This window comes from Mustela putorius, unplaced genomic scaffold (genome assembly GCF_011764305.1).
Source record: "Mustela putorius furo isolate JIRA1106 unplaced genomic scaffold, ASM1176430v1.1 tig00003858_pilon_pilon_pilon, whole genome shotgun sequence".
Classification (NCBI taxonomy): Eukaryota; Metazoa; Chordata; class Mammalia; order Carnivora; family Mustelidae; genus Mustela; species Mustela putorius.
Genome location: NW_025422010.1, coordinates 42,204,867 through 42,232,523, shown reverse-complemented (window position 1 = coordinate 42,232,523; position 27,657 = coordinate 42,204,867). Strand labels below are relative to the sequence as shown.

The 27,657-nt window shown below is 39.6% G+C and overlaps 1 protein-coding gene across 2 annotated transcripts in view; it reads left to right on the top strand.

The window, feature by feature from the left end:
- DYM (dymeclin) overlaps window positions 1-27,657 on the top strand; it is a 334,042-nt gene that overhangs the window by 106,594 nt on the left and 199,791 nt on the right. For both annotated transcript variants that reach the window (XM_045065612.1, XM_004752183.3), the window contains exons 9-10: window positions 23,098-23,280; window positions 26,330-26,508. In XM_045065612.1, coding sequence (XP_044921547.1) covers window positions 23,098-23,280; window positions 26,330-26,508 — 362 coding nt within the window. The remainder of the gene's footprint in view (window positions 1-23,097; window positions 23,281-26,329; window positions 26,509-27,657) is intronic.

Genomic DNA, 27,657 nt, shown 5'->3' with positions numbered 1-27,657 from the left:
CAAAAATGTTTTTTTTTCCCTTTGCTTGCAGTGGTGGGTGTCCCAGCCAAATTATAAGGCCAAAGTCCTGATTATTTGTTTAGGCAAATGCTGTAGTAGAGAAATCAATAAAGTAGAATTTGAAGATTGAAACTCTCTCTCCCTGTTACTTTTATTGAGAAAGTTATTGAATTCATTACGAAAGGTATGCTGTGTGATAGTTGTAACTTATTTTATGTGATGGTTATTTTTCTGTTCAGTTTTGGCTTTTTCTAGGCTGACTCACTGAGAGAAAGAAAAACTACAGTAAGAGAAAAAGTATGTGGCACTCAGAAAGAGGCATAGTTGTGAAAACATTTCTAATTAAAGCACTTTGAACTTTGAGAAGAAGAAAGTGCTTTATAAACAGTAATTATATTCTCAGTTCATTTTTACTTGGAATGATTTGGTAGATTTTATATACCAAGCGAAAGAATGGCTTTTCCCTCCTTTATTTTCAGGACTGAACTAATTTTGTGACGTATGAAATAGAGTTAATTTCATTGTGGTGGTTCCTTGGATAGATTCAATTCCTTGCAGGGATATACGGATCATTTAGATTAGTATCTGCGACCCAGAACGCCTGGATTTAGTTGGAGAGTAGTAACATAAGCTATTTCACTTTTAATTATTCTCTGAAAAAAGTATTTCAGATTTTAGACTTTAAAAAAGCTGTTTACTAAATGATATCCATTGGAAGTAATACAGTGTCAAAACAACAGTTTTGACTTCTTTTATCCTCATAATTTGCTGACAACCACTCCTCAGGCAGTTTCCAGAAATGGCTTTGAAAGTCAATGTGCCAGCCCTCTATGCTCATTTCCTTCTCAACAGATTGGAAGGGAAGATTGAGGCCTCTTTCATGCTACACATGGTTGGGAAATAAATTCATTCATATTCACCAGGAAAATTATAGAATAAAGCAGTCAATTTCAGATGAAATCCTAGGAATAAATTTCTAAGGCTTGCTAGATGTGTTGTTTATTAGGCACTGATTTAATCTGTTTTTAAGACTTCTATGACATAATTTACTGTATTGTGGAATTTTAAAATAGTAAGGAATTAAAAATAAGAACATTAAAATTGGGGAATTCTAATTTTTATTTGAATCTTATTTGAAAAACGAAGCAATTAAAATGGATTTGCTTTAAAACTGCATAATTTTATCAACAGTCAAGTAAGTGAGCTTTTATTAAACAGCCCCTTTAATTTGTATTAATTTCAACATGGTTGTTGGAGCAAATGCAAAGGCTGAGTTGTTAAGCAGATGCCTTTGGCTCAGGTCATGATCCCAGGATCCTGGGATCTGCTTGGCAGGGAGCCTGCTTCTCCTTCTGCTTCCCCCTCTGCTGCTCCCCACTTGTGTTCTTTCATTCTGTCAAATAAACAAATAAAATCTTACAAAAAAAAAAAAAAGGCTGATCTATTTAAGATTACATGCTGACAGAATTTGTGAATGGTAGTAAAAGACTCATAAATTATAGCTGATACAGTTTTGAGACCACCTTTTACATGAACAAATAATATTTTTAAGTTCAGTGTTAGGAGTTATTCAAAGACTCCCTTTTAAAATGTTTCTGCAGGGGACCTGGGTGGCTCAGTGGGTTAAGCCTCTTCCTTCGGCTCAGGTCATGATCTCAGGGTCCTAGGATCGAACCCCACATTGGGCTGTCTTCTCAGCAGAGAGCCTGCTTCCCCCTCTTTCTCTGCCTGCCTCTCTGCCTATTTGTGATCTCTGACTGTCAAATAAATAAGTAAAATCTTTTAAGAAATAAATAAAAATAAAAGAATAAAATGTTTCTGCAGCTTACTTTGAAATCCATTAATAAGAGACACTTGACTGGCTCAGTCTATTGGATGTCTGCCTTCAACTCGGTGTTAAGCCTGGGGTCCCGGGATCAAGCTGTGTGTTGAGCTTTTTGCTCAGCGGGGTGTCTGCTTCTCCCTCTCCCTCTGCCTGTTGTTCCCTCTGCTTATACTCTCTGTCAATTAAACAAATGGAATCTTTAAAAAAAAAAAAAGAAAGAAAAATGCATTAATAAACTAAGCTACATTGATGGATGAATGTAGGGATGCATGGGTGGTTAGGGATATTATTACAAGTGTAACAAAATGTTCGTGTGAAATCTAGGTGGTGAGTCTTTGGGTATTCACTGTGTAATTCTACCAGTTTTCCGTATGTCTAACAGTTTTCATAATAAAATGTTGGGGAAAGAATAGAATCACTAGGAGGAAGAATTAGTGTTGTACATTTCAGCTTTATCTTCACTCTTGAGCCCTCCAGAATTGCTAGGTAAGATTCTGAATAATCTGGACTAGACCACCAGACCTGGATTCAAACCCTTACTATGAGTAAACTAATTACCTCTATAATCTCGTGAAAGTTATGTATCTCTCGGGGCGCCTGCCTTCGGCTCAGGTCATGATCTCAGGGTCCTGGGATCGAGTCCCGCATCGGGCTCTCTGCTCGGCAGGGAGCCTGCTTCCCTCTCTCTCTCTCTGCCTGCCTCTCCATCTACTTGTGATTTCTCTCTGTCAAATAAATAAATAAAATCTTAAAAAAAAAAAGTTACGTATCTCTCTAAGCCTTTCCCTATTCATAAAAATGAAATGATGATTCCTTGCAGAATTCTCGTAAGCATCTCCTCATTTTTCTCCTCTTGTACTTGTTTATAGTCTTTGTAAGCCAGATCCTGGTCCTAGAAGGCTCACTGAATCCTGTTGAATGAATGATGGGGAGCGAGAGGGAGGTACCTTTCGCTGTGGTGCCTGGGAGTCTCTAGACTCACTTTTGTGAGCAGTAGGGGTCCTGTACTTGGCAGAGACCAGGCAAAAGAAAGGGAGGGAGAGAAGCAGCTAGCTGTCCTTCCCAGTGAGATAGCAGTGGGGAGAGGAAGATGTGAGCTGGAAACCAGACCCTGCCTCCTACCAGCTGTGTCACTTTGATTAAGTTACTTAACTTCACTGAAACCTAATTTTTCCTCGTTTTCAGAACGGAACTTAGACTATCTTCACCCTATGGGCTTTTGTTACATTTAAATAACGTATATATGACAAGTAGTGAGTAAGTGCCTAGAACATGCTAAATGCTAAACGTACCGATTACTGTTTATCTTCCTCATCTTTTCTCCCCTGTCACCTGTGTCCATTTCTCTAGTTTTCTAAACACCTTATGTACTTTTGTCTTACTTTTGTTTTCTAAACACCTTATGTACTGTTTCCTCAGCCTTTCTGCTTAAAAATTAAGGTAATTCCCCCCCCCCCCCTTGAAGATTAAAAAGGATGATGAACACATTTAGTAGGCATCCTCTTTAATATCCTTAACCATAACTTTGTCCAGTTGGAAGCCTTGCTGGCTCTCGGTACCATTTTGGGGGCCATTTGGTGCAGAAGCAAGCCAAGTTGAGATAATTTTGCAGTTGACAATTTCACAAGTTGCTGAATTACATTATTTTCATAGTCTGATGTATTATACTTTCATAGTCCTGATGATATGGATTGAGGGTAAATGTGGGAACATTTTAAATTTGTCTTTTTAGAACTCTTTCTAATAATACTTCCTCTGCCTTTCTAATGTTAATCAATTCTTAATCCCCAGTTTATCTTAGAACGTAAAGAGAGACTGACAGATACCAGCTTTAAGAGAGGAAGTCTTTTCAATAGTAATTATTCTAAAGTACATAACTCTCCAGGAATATTTCTAAAAGCAAAAATAATTTTGCCTATGTACATATTTGTACTGCTCACGAAATGGTGCTGTTTGAGTAAATAACAAGTTGTGGGTTTATCTATTGTTTACTTTTCAAGATAATTTCTAGACTATCCCACTTTGCTCCGCTACCCCTGGAGCCTTCCTTCCCAAGGGGAAGGCATTGGAACCATGGCTGTATCTGCTAGCCATCCCACCAGAAGCAGAAAGAAAATGGCTTCCCTATTCTTTTCCCCTTCCCGTCTCCTGCCAGTGTCTCCCATTGTCTGCTCTTATCTGAAGACAGCAGGCAAAGGAGTTGGGAAAATAGGAGCTTGCAGATTTTGGCCCCCTACACTATGCATCAGTGGGGGAAACGGGAGCCAATAGACAGTAAGTGGCTACGAGTGTGATCCTTATTTTACAAAGATCATTTAATTCTCCCAAAGTCACACAGCCAGTAGGTGGTAAGACTGGGCTTTAAAATTATGTGTGGCTTCAAAGCCAATGATGTTTTCATGATACCATCTATCCTTGTCCATACTGTATGCTGTTTGTGTGTAAGCTAGCTATATATGACCGTGAGTGTGTGTTTATAAAAAATCTTGAAAACATTACTGCACAAAGAGCATTAGAATAATGAATTTTTAAAGAGCTAGGCTAGGGGCGCCTGGGTGGCTCAGTGGGTTAAGCCGCTGCCTTCGGCTCAGGTCATGATCTCAGGGTCCTGGGATCGAGTCCCACATCGGGCTCTCTGCTCAGCAGGGAGCCTGCTTCCTCCTCTCTCTCTGCCTGCCTCTCTGCCTGCTTGTGATCTCTGTCTGTCAAATAAATAAATAAAATCTTTAAAAAAAAAAAAAGAGCTAGGCTATAATTCTATCACTGTGTAACAAATCAGCGGTTTCCATTTTTTTCTCATTCTTTTTCAGTCCTTATTCCACTGTATATGTATATATTTGTATATAATAAATGTTAAGTAGGAGACACCAAAGATGTGCAAATAATACCAAGTTTTATTTCATCATTAGGGTACATTATGAAAGTAAAAGAGCATTACTATATACTTGAGAAGTTTGATTCCAAATGAGGAAAGGGTACAATTTAAATCCAAGCGGTTACTTATGTTAGTTTTGTTCCTGGCTTGGTCAAATCAGGAAGCAGTCAGATTCTTGTCACATTACAGCCAAAGTTATACCTCCTCCTCTTACTGCTGTATGATTAGTAGCACGAACCTTGAGGCATCTTGTTGCTTGTGTCATTTGTGTTTTAAGGATGTCTAGGGGCTCCTGGGTGGTTTAGTCGCTTAAGCACCGGCTTTTGATTTCTGCTCAGGTTGTGATCTCAAGTTCCTGGGACCGAGCCCCTCATTTGGCTCCATGCTCAGTGAGGAGTCTGCTTGAGATTCTCTCTCCCAATCTCCCACTACATTACCACCCCGCATGCATGCGCGCACGCTCTCTCAAATAAATAAATCTTTTTTTTTTTTTTTTTTAATTTTTAAGGTGTCTTGGTAAGTCTGCCAGTTCTCATGTTCATAAACCCCAGTGGTTTATCTGGACACACTTTCCCCTGAGCTAAGTTATGGGAAGGGCTCAAAAAGGCAGGGTATGTCTGACAAACTAGCTGTTCCCTCATCTCAAGTAGAAGGGGCATGTTTAGGGGACATAGCAAAGGATTTATTCAAATATGGTTTGAAACTGACTGCTAGTCTGTCACCTCCTTCATTTTAGCTGACTACATGAATGCCAATAATAGATCACATTTCTTAGAACCTTTTGCAACCATGTATGGTATGCATTGTGACTAAGGGAATATAAGCAGAGGTGATACAGGCAAACTTGAGGAGAGTTCTTAAGGAGAGTTCTTAAGGAGAATGTGTGTACTTATCTCTGTCCTGCTGACTTGAATGAAAATGTGATGGCTGGAGCTGGTTTAGCCATATTGGACCATGAGTAAACTTTGGAATGCAGGCCATACATAGTGGAACAACAAGAGAATATCATGGCTTTTGACCATCATAGAGCAAAATGCAAGCTCTGCTGCACCTACTTTTATTATTTTTATTATATCTATTTTGTTTTTATTAGTTTTATTGAAGTCATTGTTACACAGGTCTGTTACTTGTGACTTAGCCTTATCCTAATTTACACTTGGGTTATAATATATAGTGGATAAAAACAAGGCAGTAGCATAATAAACTAGCTTTCTAGGATAGGTTATTTGTAGGCGTTATCATCAGAACATAGTGACCAGAAAACAGTGGTATGAGCTAGAACCTTGCATCTTTCCTTCTGTGCAAACCACTTTTGGGGCCCATTCCCCCAGCATTTTTGCTATACTCTTCACAAACTATAATGTTTTCTTTTAAAACTTTTTGAGGTGGGGGAGGGGCAGAGATGGATAGAGAAAGAGAGAGAAAATCCTAAGCAGACTCCATACCCAGCATGGAGCCTGACATGGAGCCTGAGATCATGACCTAAGCTGAAACCAAGAGTCATAGGCTTAACCGACTGAGCCACTTAAGCACCCCACTAATGACAGCATTTATGTTAAGAGTTAAGAAAGAACAGGGGCCCCTGGGTGGCTCAGTGGGTTAAGCCTTTGACTCTTGGTTTCAGCTCAGGTCATGGTCTCAGGGTCCTGTGGTCAAGCCCCGAGTCGGGCTCTCTGCTCAGCGGGGAGCCTGCTCCCCCCCTCCCCCGCCTGCCTCTCTGCCTAATTGTGATCTCTGTCCATCAAATAAATAAATCTTTAAAAAAAAAAAAGAGTTAAGAAAGAATGAAACAAAAACAGTTACAGGAAGAATGTTTTTTGTTGTTAAACAGATTTGAATTCTGCCAATCATAGTAATTCATGCATTGTTGAGAAAACCATAAGAGCTATTACCAGTGCTTTTTTAATCTAGTTGTAATAGCTGAGGCAAAGGCGTGTGCAACCTTAAGGACATAGGAGTTTGTCAGAAGCCACTTGGCATACACTCAGGTTTTATATTTTATCTTATGAGTGAATGCATGTTAAGTTATGCTTCAGTGACCACATCCATGTTTATTTCACTTCTATGAAGATGCAATTCTATGCCAGTTCATTGACTTAATTAACTTCCTTGAAATCTTTATGTAAAGTCAGTAGTTCAGGAGAAAATACCATGTCTGTTTTCTGGCCTCACTTATTCTTAGCACATCGTGGTCCATCTCCAAGGGTTCATGTAGCCCAGTTGGAGAAGTAGCAGATATGTGATTAGAGCCTCATGGCATTTTCTTCCCACACTGGGTTTTTCTTTCTGCCCTGAGCAGTGTGGGCAGAGCTTAGGGTTCACTGGAAATTTGTGGTGATGGACTTAGAGCCACTGGAACGGTTGTATGTTGCTCTTCAGCAACATATATCTGCTCTGGGACACGGTGTTGGTGGAAAGTTGGGTTTCATCAAGGTTGGTATTTGGCTAGGTGAATATGATGAGGAAGAGAGAAGTGGGGGAGTTGGGAAGGAGAATACAGGGGGGCAGGGGAGTGATCCTGGAGCCATCTGTAGAATCTTAGCTGGGTGAGGAGGGAAGCAAGGACGTGGGGGTGGTGAGAGACATGATAAGGTTAAAAGTCGTGTGAGTCTGGTGCTAGAGGAGGTGACTGGAAAGCTGGGAGGTGGTGGCCAGGGAGTGGAATGCATGGGTTCAGAGTTGTAGTAGTGGCACCATTATTAGTAAAGAGAACACGTGGCAGGGTGCAGCCATGGGAATGGCTAGTTGAGGTAGCATAGAGGAAGTGAATAAGCAGATCAGGGCCTAAGAGGCATATTATTGGGTGACTTAAAATGAGGACCGGAATAGCATTGAGGGAGAGATAGGAAGTCAGGTGCTCAAGTTACTAGAAAATGAGCAGAAGGAGCAGTGATGTCTATAGATGATGGTAGCAAGGCTTGATGGGGTGTTGGAAGGTCACTGGACTGTCTGGAGAGAGGTGGTTGAAAACAGTAACGGGAGACTCATCTCTGTGGCACGTGGTCTATAGAGAGAGAAAAAGCAAGTCACCACTTGCTACGTCCTCTGAGAAAGAGCTGTCCTAGCTGTGTGAAGCAGCTTCAGAGCTCTTTGCGGATGGAGGTAAACAAAGAGGTAGGACATAATGCGGTTAGTCCTGATGCTCTCTTAGAGGAAGTTGAGTAATCAGTTCTACATACAGCTTTGGACAGTTTGTTTTCGAGAGGCTTTTGGCCTCATGGCCCAGGAGAGAGGCGTCTCATCTGAGGGACTCCGAGCACTGTGAGCCTCCCTTCACAGCCTGCTGCCTGGTTGCATCCCAGCAGGGGACGAGTTTCTGGTTGGTAGAGTGTGGTCTTGCCAGTCATGTATCACTGTGGGCTCACCAGAGAATCCACAACCTCTTACTTGACCGTTTTGAAGCTGATTTAACAAATGTATAATTTAAAAAGCTTGAAGTGCATCATTTAAGACTGTGGCCAATTCAGGGATGCCTGGGTGGCTCAGTTGGTTGGACGACTGCCTTCGGCTCAGGTCATGATCCCGAAATCGCAGGATCAAATCCCACATCAGGCTCCCAGCTCCATGGGGAGTCTGCTTCTCCCTCTGACCTTCTCCTCGCTCATGCTCTCTCTCAAATAAATAAATAAAATAAAATAAAAAAAAAGACTGTGGCCAATTCAAAACAAAAGGGGTAGTGCCGGAATCCCAAACACCTGTTGTGCGTGGGTGTGTGTGTGTGTTCAGGCGTGAGGGGCATGGGTGTGTGCGTGCCGGCGTGCGCCTGAGGGGCATGGGTGTGTGCGTGCAGGCGTGCGCGTGAGGAACGTGGGTGTGTGCGTGTGAGGAGCATGGCTGTGTGCGTGCAGGCGTGCGCGTGAGGAACGTGGGTGTGTGCGGGCGTGGCGCGTGAGGAGCTTTGTAGCACGGACAAACGGGTTGCATAGCAGGCAGGCTGTGATAGGAGGCTGACTTAGGATTTCCTCAAGCTCTAGTCATTCTTTTTTCCAGTTTATGAAAACCAAATACAGTATCCCGTGACTGATTTAGTGGTTAATAATAGGTCAGACTCCATCATAGGTAAACCTGAAAATGAATCTTGTATAATGGTCATTCTTCTGCGTGAACATCAGAAAGGACTTGAATCCTTGGCATGCTTGGGGCCCTTCGGAGTCGGGCAGCGGAGCGAGCATTCCCGGAGAAGCACTGTCCTCCGGGTTCCTTGCAGCCTGTCGTCTTTCCAGCCTTACCTCACTCCACGCCTCCAGCCAAAGCTCTGGGTACGCAGAGGGGTCGTGCTTGACCAGCTTTGTGTGATACCGTCCATGCACTGAAAATGCCTCTGTCCCCTCCGCCTGCAGCTCTGTTGCTCACCTGTGCACACCAGCTCACAGGCAAGAAAGCAGCCCACAGGCTGCTTTGGAACGCTTTCCTGGGGATGCTCCTGGAGAGCAAGATCTTTTTTCCCCATGTGACTTCATAACACTCTAAGTCCATCATCTTACAAGGACACCCTGCCTGTCTCCTGTCTTCGGGTGGTGGGCATTCCTGAACGTAGTGCTGCGACAGTGTGTTCATTGAAGAATCTGAGCGCGCTTGTCAAAGAGATAATTTAGGAGATGTTTACTCACCATAAGAAAGGGGCAAAGTGCCCAGGAGAGATGGTTCCTTAGGGGGAAGTCAAAAAAATGCAGATGCATTACCAACATGGACAGAAGGTAGGAGAACCAAAAAGGCGTTCCATGCAAAACCAACAATATGCAGCGTTCTGTGGATGGGGTTGAAAAGTCGAGAAGTCTGGCTAGATAATTGGGGACCGGGCTCATTTGTGCACCATAGAATGATGCTCCTCGTAGCAAATCCATTGAATTTAGGCCTGTCCTATCCCAAGTGCTTAAGAGCTGATCTCTGGTGAGGTTTCAACTAGTAATTCACAACTAACGCCAGAGGCTGCCTTTAGTGTTTTGGAGCCAGAAAGGCAGTGAGGGTACTGGGTGAGACTATCTGCCTTAGACTCAGAGCAACAGGGTGCAGATCTGCTTAGCTCTGTGACGTGAGTAAAGAACTTAGCGTTGAGTTTAATTCGTCTGTAAAATTGGGCGAATTAATGGTAATGCTTGGTGAGGTTTTAACATAATTAGTATAGGTCATCATTGAATGGCAGAAGCTGCTCTTTTTCTTCCTTCTTAGTTTCCTTCTCTTCGCTCATGCCCCTTCCCCTTAGCAGTCCCAGGAGCATGGTGGCCTTTACACATTATTGATCATCCCATCCGCATAACCTCCTCTAGCAGCCCCCGATGTAAGCGAATTGTTATACTAACGTATCATGTATAAGACATCTACAAAATTGATGTTTTCTGAAAAACACGATTCAGTACAAACTTTAAGTATATAAAATTATGATTAGCAATATAGAAAACCTTTTTTGATATTATTATTATTATTAACAGTTATCTGGATGAGTATTTAAAAGTCTTGCTAATCACGATGGCTTCATAGTTTCATCATTTAATATCTCAAAGAACATACATATTTACAGCTTTGTTCACTGTTAATAATGGTGGTTATAACTGTATTTCAGAGTCATTTTTCTTCAGAGATCTGATGAGCATTGTCTTTGTTTTTATTTTCCAAAATGCGTCTCACAGGGCCCACACAGGTAGCAGAAGGTTACCTCTGCTGTCTTTTGTGGTGGTGTTTGCTTACAACTTGAATGTTTGCTATATATTCTATGTGTGATTTCTTTGCCAGAAAGTTTAAAATGGTTTGACTCCATTATTTTTAAAATAGATGTTTATGAGAGTCAGTTTAGTTAAGCCTAGTTAATTAAGCCTAACCCACGGAACGTGTCTTTATGCTGCAAGAGAAGGAAGGAGTGAGTTGCCTGTGTTACCCCTGTTGCAAGGAGGACCCCCATTTTTGTTCACAGTTCCTGGGTTACTGGCATGCTAGACACGTGACTTCCTGACAGATGGGTTGATTGTGGGTACTGATGTCAGTCTGGATAACGTGTGCTGCTAAAGCTTAGTATCTTCATATTTCTTAGGGGAATCACAGGGTACTACTATTTTTCCCCCCTCACTCACTTTGCAGACTACTGCTGTCAGTGTGTGTATTAATGGCATGTTGAATTATATTGAATGCCTTGGGGGTGTTGTTTCAATTTCATGAGAACTTTCGGACCGTTTGATCTACAGTGCTCACTCTGGAGGTTGCATATCTCAGATTTACCACCTGTAACTCCCATTTTGCCAAACACATCATGGGAACTTTCTGGACTCATGAATTTGGAATCCTCTTTTTCAAATAGTTGTGGATGGATGTCCTCTCATTTTATTTTATTTTTAAAAGATTTTATTTATTTATTTGACAGAGATCACAAGTAGGCAAAGAGTCAGGCAGAGAGAAAGAGGGGGGAAGCAGGCTCCCTGCCGAGCAGAGAACCCGACACGGGACCCGATCCCAGGACTCCGGGATCATGACCTAACCCAAAGGCAGAGGCCCTAACCCATTGAGCCACCCAGGCACCCCTGTCCTCTCATTTTAAAGATTCTAGTTTCCCAGTGTCTCCTAAGTTCCCATCCTGCTCTTTAATGGTAGATATCTTTAAAGCATTTAAAAATTGTTTTTAAGTTGAAGTGATCAGAGTTTTGAGAAGAAATTCTTTTCATCTTTTCTGGAATGTCGTTTTTCAACCAGGAAGTAGCAGTTACAGATTCTTGGTTTATAATCCCCAGAAAAGTAACACCTGGAGACCTACATGGAAAAAAATGTCGGCTCCTGAAGTTAGGACTAAGTCTGTGCTGTATACGGTACACCTGTACTGCATCGTTCATGGACAGTCATTTGATTCATATTTACGCCTTCGCCAGTGGATGTTGAATGCTAAGATAGGCAGTCAGTCTAAGATTTTACTGGGTAGAAACTTATTTGTAGATTCCAAATTGATTCTCTTTGGTTATTAATATTGTGTTTAAATTTATTCTCTGTGTTTTTGAGTATTAATGATAGTGCTAATCTAGATAGTTTCTGACAAAATCTTATACATCATGCACACTTCAATCTTGATTTTTGTTTGGAGAAGATGAAGAATTTCATATTATTTTTACATAAAAAGTAAATTTTCTTGCAGAAGTGAAAAATTGAAGATTACTCATTGTTTTCTTATTTAATATAAAAAATGGTACTGGGCCCTGGGGGATACAAAGGAATTGAACCACAGCGAAGAATGGAAACCACTCATCTCAGGGAACCCACAGTCTAGCAACAAAAACAGTCATGTAAGCCAGGAATATGCAGTAATATGGCCATGTGCAGGAGACCAAAGAGGTTTATAGTAACAGTGAAAATTCTAGACATCATAAGGCCCTGGGATTTTCATAGGGGTGACCTATTACTTGGTTTAATTTCCTCAGCGGAAGGAGTGAATGGTTATGATTGGTTAAAGCTTGTTGAAAGGTACTGTACTCTTCTGTCATTAACACACACCTACATTTTACGTTTGTTGGAAATGCCTCATCACCAGCATGTGGAAGGGTGGCCAGGGTGCCAGGGAGTTGCACATGAAGCATCATGGGCAGGTGTTGTGGGGACAGGGCATTTTCAGTGTGAAGAGGGGGACTCCTATGGACATGTACCTGCCAAATGCTTAGCGATATGATATGCATTTCCCCAGCTCAGCCACATCCATGCAACCACTATGATTTTGTGTTACGTGAGTGCAACTTGAATTTTCATTTACTTATTTCACTTTGAAATGATTCATTTTTTCGAAATCTTTTTTCAAAAGTCTTGTGAGTAAATACCCTATTTTTATTTTTAAAGGTTTTATTCATTTACTTGAGAGAGAGAGAGAGAGAGCATGAGAAGGGGGGAGGGTCAGAGGGAGAAGCAGACTCCCTGCTGGGCAAGGAGCCCGATGCAGGACTCGATTCCAGGACTCCAGGATCATGACCTGAGCCGAAGGCAGTTGCTTAGCCAACTGAACCACCCAGGCGCCCCATTTTTTCAAAATCTTAAGCGTATTTTAACTTTATCCTTATACCAAATGGTAACGTCTTGAAAATTGAGATTGATGTGCTAATTATTTATATTTCTAATATGCATAACTACTGAAGATTTCTTTTTAAATGCAAGACTTAACCATCCCTCTGGTCATCAGTGCATTGTTTTGGGAAACACTGCTTTAGGGGCGAGCATTGGAACCCGATTGAATGAGGTTACTGGGAACTAGATAGGGGCCTGTTCTGGAAGGAAGGGCTCTTGGTCCTCCGAACTCACAGGACCCCTTTCTTATTTCATGGATCATGGTTAATTTACCTGATATCTTTGCATGAGATAGGATTTATCTCTGAGGACACTAGATTTCATTTTGTTTTTCTTAATGCTTTACACTTTATTATTTATTTATTTACTTGTTTGTTTGTTTGTTTGTTTTTTAAAGATTTTATTTATTTATTTGACAGAGAGAGAGAGAGATCACAAGTAGGCAGAGAGGCAGACAGAGAGAGGGAAGCAGGCTCCCCGCTGAGTAGAGAGCCCAAAGCGTGGCTCAATCCCAGGACCCCGAGATCATGACCCTAGCTGAAGGCAGAGGCTCAACCCACTGAGCCATCCAGGCGCCCCGGCTTTACACTTTAATATAGTGTCTAATGCATCTTAGGATCTTGTAAATGTAGATTTTAGGGATGTGTGATTGTGGAGTGTCACTGAGATAGATGAATTCAATTATCTTTCATTGTTTTTCCTTTTCAAAAACAGCTATCATCTTTGTAAATACTGAATTATTTCAGTGGGTATTTTTTTTTTCAGTTTTTTTTTAACTGTTCTGTTTCCTTGAAGGAATAAAACTTTAGAGATTTTATTTATTTATTTATTTATTTGAGAAAGATGGGGGACAGGCAGAGGGAGAGAGACTCTCAGCAGACTCTGTGCTGAGCACAGAGCCCAATGCAGGGCATGATATGATGCTAAGTTCATGACAAGAGCCGAAATCAAGAGTCAGATGCTCAACTGACTGAGTCATCCAAGAGCCCTGGGAACAAAACTTTTTTTAAAAAAAGTTCCATATGGCTTATATTGTGCATCAGAGATTTTGAAAGATTTCAGACTACTCAAGTAGATAAAATGTTTTACTGTCCTATCAGTTTTAAAAATATTTTCCTCTGTTCCTTTACGGTATATTTATTTTTTTTCTCTTTTTTGAAATAATTGAAGCGTTCCTTTTGGGAGTCAGGTTGGGGGGTAGTAATATCATGTTGTTTTGTATTAGGAAAATTGAATTTGGCTCAAAATTGTTTTAGGAACTAGCAGTCATCAGATATTTTAAGAGGGCTTTGAATGTAAACACATGTAAAAAGCGACTTTCTCTCTCCCCCAGTACTGTAGTATGACCAGCTGTAGTTCAAGATTATGTATATTGTTGTTTTATGTTCATTTTAAAATGAAAAAAAAAATTGTTGCAGGGATCACGTTTTCTTTTTTTTTTAATTGACTTATAGTTTTATTTTTTTCAACATGTAGTACATCATTAGTTTCAGACATAGCGTTCAGTAATTTATCTGTCGCATATAACATCCAGTGCTCATCATGATCATATTTTCTTAGCTTCAAGTTTGTTACATAGAAAAAGGGAGGGGCACCTGGGTGGCTCAGTGGGTTAAGCCACTGCCTTCGGCTCAGGTCATGATCTCAGGGTCTTGGGATCGAGTCCTGCATCGGGTTCTCTGCTCAGCAGGGAGTCTGCTTCCTCCTCTCTCTCTGCCTGCCTCTCTGCCTACTTGTGATCTCTCTCTGTCAAATAAATAAATAAAATCTTAAAAAAAAAAAAAAAGGAGTCACTTGAGGACTATCCCACCCCCGCTTTTATTTATTTATTTATTTATTTATTTATTTATTTGAAAGAGAAGCAGGGAGGGGTACCTGGGTGGCTTAGTGGGTTAAAGCCTCTGCCTTCGGCTCAGGTCATGATCCCAGCTCAGGCCCAGATCCCACAAACCTGCCTCGGGCTCTGCACAGTGGGGAGTCTGCTTCCTCCTCTCTCTGCCTGCCCCTCCACCTACTTGTGATATCTCTCTCTCTGTCAAATAAATAAATAAAGTATTTAAAAAAACAAAAACAAAGAGAAGCAGGGAGAGGGAAGGGGCAGAGGGAGAGGAGAGAGAATCTTAAGTAGGCTCCATGCCCAGCGTGGAGCCTGATGCAGGGCTCAGTCTCAACTTTGAGATCATGACCTGAGCCGAAATCAAGAGTCAGACACTCAACCAACTGAACCACCCAGGCACCCTGATCTGTAGAGTTTTGATGCTTGTCCCATGCATTGCTTTATATGCTTTATAAAGATTGTACCCATTTATATCCCACCACTAATGTCTAGAAGTACCTGTGCCATAGTACCCTCATCACCATTGGAGGCATTGTAATTTAAAATACAGGATTAAAGCCAATTTTGACAGTATTTAGAACTTTAAAAATAGCAAGCTTTTCCTTTAAACAGCAAATATAAAATCTGTATTTATGTACTTTTAAGAGTATCAAATATAAAAATCTGTGTTATTTATACACTTTTAAAATATTCTTTGGTAAGTAACCAAAGTAAGAAAGTGAAAACAAGTAAGTGAAGTCGGTAAGTAAAGGAACAAAGGCAGGCTGACCCCTGTAAGGATATAAAGCATGAAAAAGATGTAGCTCTTTTCCATCAGGGAGTGCACAGGAGGTCTCGGTCATGTACACAGTGCACGAGTGTAATGGAGGTCCGTAGCTTCAGTGAGTGATGGGGAAATACATAACCAAAGTGCCGGGAGAGCAGAGAGGAGGCAAGAGTTATTTTTTGCTTTATGTATTAGAGCAGACAGATTATTTGTGGACCTTAAACGATTTTCCAAGCTAGAAAGGATGTAGAAGAAGAAATGAAAGAAAATTAAAAAATGGGAGGAAGTGAATAGCATCTTTGGTTGAGACTCATAAAAAGTGTATAAATCTATTTATTGATAGATTTCTGGACTGTTTCTTTCCTTCAAGGATCATCAGAACATTTAGGTAATATTCTTTTTGTTCCCTACAAATGTAGTGCAGTTTATTTGCTTGTCTCTGTTTTGTGTCCATTTCTCCTTTGGACCGTGAGCTCCATGCCTAGGGCCTCAGTATCCTTGGGTTCATCAGGGTCCAGTCCAGTGTCTCGCACTTTGCCCAGTCTGTAGCAGGCCCTTACTACACAGTGAACTGACCGCATTGAAGTACATGGGCAATCAGGACAGAGCTGGGGATGGCGAGTTTCCTGCGTGATTGGTATGCGACCCTTAAAAGAAATCAACTTTTTTTTTTTAAGATTTTATCTGTTTATTTGACAGACAGATCACAAGTAGGCAGAGAGGCAGGCAGAGAGAGAGTGAGAGGGAAGCAGGCTCCCTGTTGAGCAGAGAGCCCGATGCGGGACGCGATCCCAGGACCCTGAGATCATGACCTGAGCCGAAGGCAGCAACTTAACCCACTGAGCCACCCAGGTGCCCCAAAATAAATCAACTTTAAAGTTAATGATCATCAGATAAGTATTTTTTTCCCTGCAGATACTCCTAACTGGTGATGGAACTGTTCTGTGTTTTGACTATATTGATGTCGTACCCTGGTGGTGATACTGTACTATAGTTTCATAAGATGTTACCATTAGAGAACAATGGGTGATGGCTACACAGGGGCCCTTATATTGTTTTTTTTTTTTTAAATAAGAACATATGAATCTACACTCACCTGTAAAAGTTTTAAAAAATTTTGTGCAAGGAATTTTTTTTTTTAAATTATGATTGTTTGTTAAAAACAAAAGTGTCTCTAAACCAAGCAATAATATTCTGGAATGTTACAACACATAATTATGTTAGGATATTGGTTTGGCTTTTCATTAGAGGCCAAATACCAGTGGCTTGAACAAGATAGAAGGTTTACATTTCTGTCACAAAACTCTAAGCTGGCCCAGGGGTGTAGGCAGGTTTACGTCCTGAGGTCATGCAGGGACCAGAGTTCCTTCTGTCTTGTTTTGCCATCCCCTTGGGTGGTGTCCTCATGGACAGAGTTGAATCTGTATGCCTCTCATAAGCCTTGGTTCCATCCCAGGGGAAGAGTGAGGATGTGAAGAGAAAATAATTTCTTTTTGAGGATATGACCGAAAAACTGCATATGCTACTCCTAGTCATATCCCGTTGGTTGAAATTTAGTCAAATGGCTGTAGTGTGCTGCAGGAAAGACCAGAAAATGTAGTCCTGCCCAGCTCAGTCCCAGGGTGTTATTAATAAAAAGGAGAAAAGGGGAGTGTGGTATTAGGATCAAGTAGCTGGCTTCCCCCCCACCCCGGGTTTGCCCTGGAATGTATGTTCCATTTCTTTATGGGTAGCATTGTCTTTTCCTACTGTTTTACTATTTTACATATAGCTCAGGTAATGCATAGGTATTTAAGAGTTATGAGTTTTGTTTTAAACATTTTATTTATTTGAAAGGGAGAGGAGGAGAGAGCAAGCACGAGTCAGGGGAGAAGCAGAGTGGGGCATGGACTCCCCACTGAGCAAGGAGCCTGACTCGGGGCTCGATCCCAGGACCATGACCTGAGCTGAAGGCAGGCACTTAATTGACTGAGCCATCCAGGTGCCCCTGTTAGACCATTACAGAAATTAAAAATTAAAATTGGATTGTGGTGGTTTGCTCATCCTCTCTTTTTGCTGTTAACTTCTTTAGAGGCCAAGTGTGACTTTTATTTTTATTCTTTATACTTTTGGTAACTTCCATAGTGCCTCACCCTCATAGGTACTTACTATGTACTTACTGATTGATTATAGTCTTTTACTTGTGTTGATTGAAATGTCTCTAGCAGAACTTTCATACATATTTCTAACAGTTGACCTACTTTCTCCTAAATTTTTTCCTGATACCTGGTTCGTTATAATATTATAGGTCCAAATGTATGAATATGTCCCTTTTAGCATTGGTTTTATAACCAAAGATGGTATAGTATCACTATTTTTTGTATAGTTCCAATTGAATAATTAATGTTATGCATTTGTTAGATGTAAGAGATCAATTTTAGTTTGGCAAGTAGCATGTTTAGTAACATAAAAAAATAGCAGTTTACCTTAATTTCATTGGCTTAATAAAATAATGTTTAAGCTTGAGTTTACCCCTTTTTTTCCTTGATTATTTTATTGATGTTTCTGTTTGTCATACTTTGTATTTTCCTCCCATTTTTATTGTTAAGAATAAGTAATTTTGTATTAGTATTTTTTTAAAAAAATTGAATCAACAACACCAGATTTGTTCTTTTGGTTGATTTCAGTACTTTCTGGTTTTAGTTAGATCAATTTTATTTTAAGAGTTTATTTGGAAGACCTGAGGGATACAATTAAAAAACTTGGGAGACCATCCTTAATTTGCTTTTTTAGAACAGAAGGAAATATACTGTAACTTTCCCTTATTTTTCTGGTGGAGAGAAATTTTGTTTGCCAACAGGAAAATGCAATTCCACTAAGATTCTTGGGTCATAGATCAGAGGCTTGGATCAACAAAAAGAAACGAACTTTTGGAAGAACTCTGGTCCAACATTATGGGCCAGTTTAAACTACAATGTAGGCAATGGCAGGCTGCCCCCTTTCTCCCTATAAGGAAAGGCAGCTTCGCAGTAATATTTACCAGGGAAAGGGAGGAGGCTGTGTGTGGTGGGGGCCGGCTGGCCTGTGCTAGCTTCTCAAATAAAGAATTTGACATTATATGCGGCTTCTCCACCAGCATGGGGAAACCTGAAGCAGGGGGGGCGGGGAGTGAAGTTGTGCCCTCAGAATTTTGTGAAATTCTTCCAGTGGCAGGCAGCTCTTATTTCTTCTCCTAGTCATGAAGATGTGCAGCTCTGAAGAGAATCCCCAAAACAAGCAAAAAGCCACTTCTCTTTTACCTCGGAGAGCACTTCATGATCATTTTTCTTGCAGATTGAACTTCCTAATTGTGTTTTTCTTTGCTTGCGATCCTGGAACACACAGGTGGTGGACGTAAGGGTACACAGTCATGGAGCGTACTCTGAGTGGAAGGAAGGGACTGGAAAGTTTTTATAATAAACAACAAATCAGTCCCAAAGCAAATAATACTTGGAGGCTGGTTGGACTTTCTTAAATGATTTTGAGATTCTTATGAAATGCTTCAAGTTTTTCAGCTCTCTCACGAAGACTGTTTTGAATAAATTTAAATTTGTGATGGATAATAATCAGTTGTCAGTTGATAATTTTTATTCAAATACCTGGCTTTTCCTAATGAAAAGCAGGGAGAACAGTGCTTAACAGAAATTTTTCTTCTGTCTCCATCATCTTAAAGTCTATCCTATATTAAAAAAAAATCATTCCCCTCACTTCTCTTGCTGGGCCTCAAGTTTGCTTGTGCCTACACTGAAGGTTTATACTGAATATGCTGCGCACTTTGAGCTTCCCAGTATATACCTGTAGGACCTCCAAAACTTGGTCAGGAAGATTCTTCATCCTCTCTACCCCCCCACCCCCCAATAACAGCCTCGTCAGAGTAAATAGTAGGCATTCCACTGACTCACAGAAAAAGTTGGGGATTTGCAGGACCACAATCATATAAGAAAAGATAAATTGTCAGGTATCTGTGCGGTCGTTTTGTACGGTGTGTTCAAGTGAAGATGTAAAATATTAGAAAGGAATGAATAAATGTTCACTCTGAACTGACGGCATAAAGAAGAAATTAAAAGTATCTGCTTATGTTAGTTGAAGCAAAATAACATTTTTCAATTTTGCTTATTTTTCCATCCATTTAAAATTTCTTTACAGGGGCGCCTGGGTGGCTCAGTGGGTTGGGCCGCTGCCTTCGGCTCAGGTCATGATCCCAGGGTCCTGGGATCGAGTCCCGCATCGGGCTCTCTGCTCAGCGGGGAGCCTGCTTCCCTCTCTCTCTCTCTGCCTGCCTCTCTGTCTACTTGTAATCTCTGTCTGTCAAATAAACAAATAAAATCTTTAAAAAAAAAAAAAACTTTAAAATTTCTTTACAAAAACAATTTCCCAACAAAGGTGTTCTTTATAAATGCCATCTGCTCGTTATAATAAGTAATAATAAGAAGAAACTAACCGAGTACAAAGACTAAAATATCACGCCCACTGCCTCCCCCTCAGGTCTGCTCAGTGTTCATGTGTTGGTGTTTATCCCTCCAAAATTGTCAGAGGTGCTTCTTCAGCTTTTCAGAACTACATTCCCATCCCCAGTGTGCAGTATGTCACATTTTCTGGGGCTGGTGACCAGGGAATGCTCTTCTTCCCTCGCTTGTTTCTTTCACGTTCCTAACAGAGTTGTGCTTGAATCCGTCCATGTTGTAGAAGAGCAGTCCACTGAAGAAACACGGAAAGAAGTTAAGAGACTCCTCAGGTGCCCTTCACCCTTGCCTGTGGCCAGAGCTAACTGCGATTAGCAGCCTACCCTGCCAGCCACCTGTCACGGCCTTCACGTGCAGAGGGATGTAGCTACAGTTTTTTAAAAACCAGGGGGCATATTATTTGTGTGCGTATATAGCTGTCCTGTGATTTGCATTTTCACTTAATGAGATACTAATGAAGTTTTTCCATGTCCTACATAATCATATATCCCTGGGGTCTGTGGTGGTGTTATGTTTAATTTTATTGTTTTACATTTATTTTTAAATAATTAAATGGTTATATTCTTCTTACAAAAAATGTATACAAATAAAGCACACGTCTTTCTTGAATTCCATGCCAGAGGTAATTTCTGTTACCAATATGGTGCATACTTTGTCCTTCCTGGGTTTTTAAAAAAATTATTTATTTTTATTTATTTTTTATTTTTTAAATTAAAAACTTTTTTTTCCTTTTTTTTTTTTTAAGTTTTAATTTTAATTCCCATAAGGTTAACAGTGTTCTGCTACTTTTAGGTGGTATAGTGTCCCGCAGTTCTGTACTTGGCTCAGTGCTTGTGACAAGTGTACTCCTGAATCCCCTTCACCTCTTGCACTCAGCCCCCCCCCAATCTCCTCTCTGGTGACCATCAGTTCATTCTCAGTAGTTAAGAGTCTGATTTTTGGAGTCCTTCCTCTTTGTTTGTTTGTTTTTTAAGATTTTATTTATTTATTTGACAGAGAGAGAGATCACAAGCAGGCAGAGAGGCAGGCAGAGAGAAAGGGGGGAAGTGGCTCCCCGCTGAGTAGAGAGCCCATCTTGGGGCTCAATCCCAGGACCCTGAGATCATGACCTGAGCTGAAGGCAGAGGATTAACCCCCTGAGCCACCCAGGCGCCTCCCCACCTTTTTTAAAGATTTTATTTTGTTTTTGTCTTTAGTATTTACACACACACAGTTTTGGTGGGTAATTTTTAAACTATTGCCTCAGTTTTCCTGCAGCTTGTCTTTTTTTCTTTTTTAACTTAGTATGTCTTAGAGATCTTTCCTTGTTTATATGTAGATATCTTAACTCATACTGTATTCCATAGTATAGATAAACCATAGCTTATTGTAACCATTTACTGTTGGTTAACATTTACATTATCTCTGTTATCTGATATTTATAAACATTATTAAATATTCTTTTTTAAAAAAATATTTTATTTATTTATTTATTTAACAGACAGAGATCACAAGAGAGGCAGGCAGAGGCGGTGGGAGGGGGAAGCAGGCTCCCTGCTGAGCAGAGAGCCCGATGCAGGACTCAATCCCAGGACCCTGGGTTCATGACCCGAGCCGAAAGAAGAGGCTTTAACCCACTGAGCCACCCAGGCGCCCCTATTAAATATTCTATACATGCTTCTTTGTGTGCCTGTTCAAGTGTTTCTAGTATAAGAAAAAAAATGCTGGGTTGATAGGGGAGTACATTTTTAGTTTCCAGGAGAACTGCCAAATATCCTTCAAAAATCTGGTACCACTTTGATTTCTCACTTTTGGTTATTTTCTTATATATTGTTACCAATCTGTGTTACAATCTTAAAACAAATTTTTTTTTGTTTTCTTGGATGACCTTATTATCACATTAATTTCTCTTTTATTGCTTTGAATATTTAATTCCCACTTTTATTTTGGGTTGTTGGCTTTCTTTACTGATTTACAGGAGGTCTCTTTTTAAAAATAAATATCTTTTTCTGTTTTGTATGTTGCAGATACTTTCTTCTCTCTTATTTGTTTAGGATATATTTAATCACATCTCAGTATTTTATATCTTAAGTAGTCAACTTACCATTTTTTTTTATCTTCTTGAATTTTGTTTTCTGTATGAGAAAAAGCCTTTCTCAACTCAAGTTTGATACACATAATTTATAATTAAATACTGTGGAGATGACTAAATTCTACTGTCCTGGAGACATTTCTACAATATAGTGTAAACATAACTCTTAGACGCAGTGGGAAAACAAAAAATTCATTTGATTCACTTTATCACAATACTGTTCGCTTTATTGCTGTGGTCTGGAACAAAACCTGCAATATCTCTGAGGTGTGCCTGTAAATTAATATATTTCTAGAATGATGAACAGTTCTTTCATTTCAGAGATAAAACTTTCCTGATTATCATGCATTTGTTCTTTTAACAAATTTTTCTCTAAGGTTTCATCTACTTTGCATTTCTCCCTCTTGTTTTATTTTTTATTTTTTTTAATCTTTTTTTTTTATTATGTTAGTCACCATACAATACATCATTAGTTTTTGATGTAGTGTTCCATGATTCATTGTTTACGTATAACACCCAGTGCTCCATGCAGTCCGTGCCCTCTTGTTTTAAATGCAGTCATTACTCAGTTTCTGTATCAGGAGCCTTTTTCAGGTTTTGGCAAATGAGTTGTGTGAATATGCCTCTTGTTGTGTACTTTGGAGCTATTTAGATAATACGGGAATTGTCTGTACTGGGAGAGCTTGGTAGACTTACTTGTAAAACATCTGGACTTGATTTAGTTTTTAGGGCTAGCTCTTTGACCCCATTTCCCACTCCTCTAAGGTTATTTGTCCATTCACATTTTTGTCCTTGGCCAATTTTGGTATTTTGTATCTTCCTAGATATTTTAATATTTTGCTTAAGTTTTCAAAGATATTGGTATAAAATTGTACATGAAATTTTATTATAATTATGTAGATGTTTTGCTATATTAAGAAAATCTAGAAAGATATAGGAGTCTTATTAGTGGTTATCTACGGGAAGTAGAAGTGGAATTATGAGAGTAGGGAGTGGTAGTCTTAAAAAATTTTACCTCCTTTGGCAATATGAGAATTTTCAAGTAATGAACTTGTTTCAGTTTAATAATTGAAAAGTGTTATTTTGAACTTTTAAATATTAAAAAACATAGAATTAAAAAATTATAGAATTTTTTAAAAGTATAGAATATCATACAGAAATATGTACATCCATCTTACTAGTCCCAGCACATCTTAACTGTGTGTTTTCTTCTCAAGCTGGCCTCTGGACTGTCTTCACACTGGGTGGTGTGGGCAGCAAAGCAGCTGCCTCTCCAGAACTGTCTTCCCCTCTGGCCAACCAGAGTCTCTTGCTTCTGCTGGTGCTGGCCAACCTGACTGATGCTGCAGATGCACCAAACCCCTACAGACAAGCCATTATGTCCTTTAAGAATACGCAAGGTTTGTGCTACTTTGTTCATTCCCTGCCTCCCTCCCTCCTTTATGCTCATCGTGGAGCCCAACACAGGCCTCAAACTCACAACCTTGAGATCAAGATGTGAGCTGAAATGGAGTCAGATGCTCAACCAGTTGAGTCACCCAGGAGCCCCTGAATATTCTTTCTTATGAGGAAATAGGGTATTGCTTACACATATTGTTTATTTTTTTTATAGTTGTGAAGATGATTCTCAATTTTTATATTTTCATGTTGGTTAAAGATGAGAAAAACGGACTCTTCTGTCGGTATTCACAGGAAGGTCAAATAAATCTTAGATGAGAACTGTGGTTCTTTATATCCATTTAAATTTATATTTTTATCTAGAGATAACCAAGACAGAGTTTGCTTAGTTTGGATCTGCCTGTCCTTACCTATTAGAGATAGGAACTAACCAGAAAACTCCAAATGACAGGTTGTTTGAAGTTTCTCATTTAAGTCTGTATTCCAATTAGAGTTTTATAAAACTAAAAATTAGAACTCCGCTAACTTTTTTCTGCAAAGGAGCAGATGGCTTTGTGGGGTCATACATTGTCTGTCACTACCTCTTACCTCTGCTGTCGAAGCACAAAAGCAGGGACAGATAATAAGGACGTGAGCTTCGCTGGTTTCCACTAAAACTTATTTCCAAAACTTATTTCTAAAACTTAGCTTGCCCTGAAGTAGAGCTTGAGTAGCTAGTTCCATGTTGAAAGAATAATCTCTAATCAAAAGATTACACCCCATTAAAAAAAGGGGGGATTATACTCCATAGGTCAAATTAATACAGTAGCTAGATTTTCAAGATTTATGGAACACTTGTGTAATTAAGATGGGTTAATTAAGAAGTGAAGTGAAGTTATTGTGTAGGAACATTCTTAAACTTCTGATACGTGTTAGTATGTTCTTTTCCAGAGTTCTCATGCATGTTTCTTACTAGTGTGTGAGTGTGCCAGCTGGGGGTACATTTGCCAACTAGTATTATTATTTGTAGAGGAAAACAATAATAGGGAGTCTCTAACAATTTGATAGAGAAAAAAAGAAAAACTCATGTATCTGAGAATGCTTTCCTATTTCCATTATCATTCTGTCGTGGCTTACTGGTTAAGAGAGCACGTTTTGGAGTCAAGCAGATCTAAGTTTATGGCACAATTCTGTCACTTCAGAGCTGTGAGGCCTCCCATAGTTTGCTTAACATCCAGGCCTCACTGGCCTTTGTCTGTAAAATGGGGATAACCTAATAGGATTTGTATAAGTACCGTGCAAGGTAATGTTTGAAAGCAATAAGCTCACATTTTACAACATAACCAAATGTTCAGTATATGGTATTTATTGTTACTTTTGATGCTCAGGCCAGATGTTACTTTTTAAGGTTGGACCTTTTGGGGAATAGCCATCTTTCTGGTGGATCGTTTCGTGCAATGATTCTGAACATTGACTTTAAGGTTAGATTGCCTTGGGTTAATATCCCATTTTTTATTCTTTAAAGACCATTATCTTTATCTGTAAAGCAGGAGTTATAATCTCTACCTCACAGGGTTCTTATAAAAATTAAGTGGGTTTTTCTTATAGTACAACGTCACTATATTATTGCCATAATTTTAAGAAGCAGTGTAATGGAGTAGTGAAAACTTACCTGGGACTGATCTTGGAAAAGTTAATCTCTATAAGCCTTTATTTCATCCTTTGTGGAACTGGTCAAAATAATGGCATGATCACTGTATGCATTAAATAAGGGATAATACATGGAAAGCCGTCAGTATAATGACTTAGTTCATATCACTTCTTAACTAGTAATATTTAAATGTTATGGAGTCACTTCTTAACTAGTAATATTTAAATGTTATGGAGACACACAACACACATATTCCATTTGCAGCCAGGTGTATACAGCTGCTGAACACATTACTTCGTAATGAGGCATAGCGTTTCCAGAATCTTCCTCCACTGAGAGTTCTATAGATGCTCTAGTCATTTGCATACTCACAGATTACCTGCAAGGCTTCCTTTCACCATCCTTTGCAAAAATAAGTTAATCACATAAAACAACTGACAAAAATGCAGTGTTAGTGAAAAAATAACCTGTATTTTAAATGTAGGAGGAAAAGTGAGGGCATTTTGTAATAAAATTGAAGACATATAAGATAATTCTCACAAATGTACAATTTAGAAGAATCTGAGAGGTATGGGACTGTGCTATCAAAGATGGTATTGGCACCCATTTCTTTCCCGTAAGAGTAAAGCTTTTGGAGACGCTAAAGCAGTGGCTTTAAAATTTTATTTTTATTTATTTATTTTTTGCTAGTGGTTCTGTCTCTTTTTTCAAAAAGTCTTGGTTCTTTTTAAGATATTAAAATATCAACTTGTTGTGCTATCACGTTCTGGTGTTTTATCTGATAAGATTATATTTTTCTCCAAGTCCATGGACCTGTCTTTCCTTCCTTTTTGGAAGGAAATTTAAAATTTAAGCTGCCATGTTTAAATTATATCTCTTAGAGCACCTTTGGCCTGGGTCTGTAGCTCTGCTTATTTAAGCTCCTGTGTTCTTATAGCCAGTTTCATTCAGCTATATCAATGCACAAATCCTAATAAAGTCAAAGTATGTGACTTAGTTTACTTGTTTTTTTTTTTAAAGATAAAAAGTTGCCCTCAAGTAGTATTTGCACATATATTTAGTCATTGGAAATCCTCAGTTTAGATAGTATAGAGAAATAAACTGTCCCAGGTTTCGGGTTTTTTTGTTTTGTTTTGTTTTGTTTTGTTTTTACTTTGGTAAGAGCATTTCAGTTCTACTCTCTCAGCAAATTTCAGTTATACAATAGTATGTTCAACTCTAGGTTCCATGCTTTCCATTAGTTTAGTTCTTGAAGTAAAACTTAAAATATAAATTGAAATTTTGAATCTGAAATGTAGTGACGTACCAAGTTGATGGGAAATGAATGTTAGATGTGAACAGTGTTTTTCTTATTTACATGACGCATGGTCCAGAAAATCCTAACATTATATTTTAAAAATTTTGTGGTTTCTCTGTTCCAGACAGCAGTCCTTTCCCCTCATCAATTCCACACACTTTCCAGATTAACTTCAACAGTTTGTACACAGCTCTTTGTGAACAGCAGACATCTGACCAGGCAACTCTCCTCTTGTACACATTGCTCCATCAGAATAGTAATGTTAGAACATACATGTTGGCTCGCACAGATATGGAAAATCTTGTAAGTATCACACTACACATTTCAAACTTTCTGTATTGTTTAATCTTTTGAAGAGTAGTTTCTTTTCCCGGGAGGGTAAGGTATGTTTGCCTGGTTGCAAAGGTGCCACCAGGTACAGACGGGGTTATCAAGTTTATAGTGTGGGAGACACGGCACATGGCTTCCCTGTCCTCCAGGTCTCTCCCTGCCCAGGATCCAGCCTGATGGAGTCCTTGAGGAAGCACCGCCACCATTCTCAAGTTTTTATACCCTGGTGGTTCTTTTCAGATGCTAAATGTCCACCCACCAAGTGCCTGTAGCTAGTCCCAGTCACAGCAAGTTCCTGGTGAACATGGCTAAGCTTGGTTTCCCATGTGTCCCATCCCTTTGGAAAGCTTAGGCTTGAGGTCTGCCTGATCTCAATTCTGGTAGTGTTTTTAGAGTTTCTTTAGGGCACCTCTACCAGATAGCAATTTACATGTACACTATTCCTTTATTATGTGAGTGAAAAACTCTGGTAGGGAATCACGGATTTCCATTTGTAACTAATGTTTAAACAAAAATGTTTCTGTGAGTGGCAAGTAACCTTACCTCACCAAGGTGTTAATATTATAATTGAAATACATTCTATAGAGATACCTGTGGGTTATTTATACGTTAACAGAATTGTGAACATCCCTAAATAGCCAGCAGCTTGCTGGTGACAATAGGAATGTTTCCTCTGTACCAGGTTTTACAGGTTGACAGCAGGATTTACCAGGGATTTGGTGGCCATTTTTTCAGTGTTAAAGATAAAATACTGAGTTAACATGGAATGTTAGAATTCATTTGAAGAGTATGTTCCATGTCAAAGTGACACTAAGGACAAAATAAGTGATGAGCGAACCTGTCTGCACACCAGCTATCTGTGGGAAACATTGGTTATTTTAAGTAGTAAAATTAGATGTAACAGTGTACTGCTCATGTGAGTAAACACTTGTTTACTGAGGGGTGAGTGAGAATAAGCAGAGACAATTCTGAGCATGATGTATCCTAAGGGAAATGATGGCAGTAAGCAGAAAGCCCAGGACACCACCTGTTCAAGAAAGTTCCATGGTAAGTATGTTGGTACCTAAGAATTTGTTGGGAACAGACATCTCTACGTGATGACATACACCAGTAAACACTTAA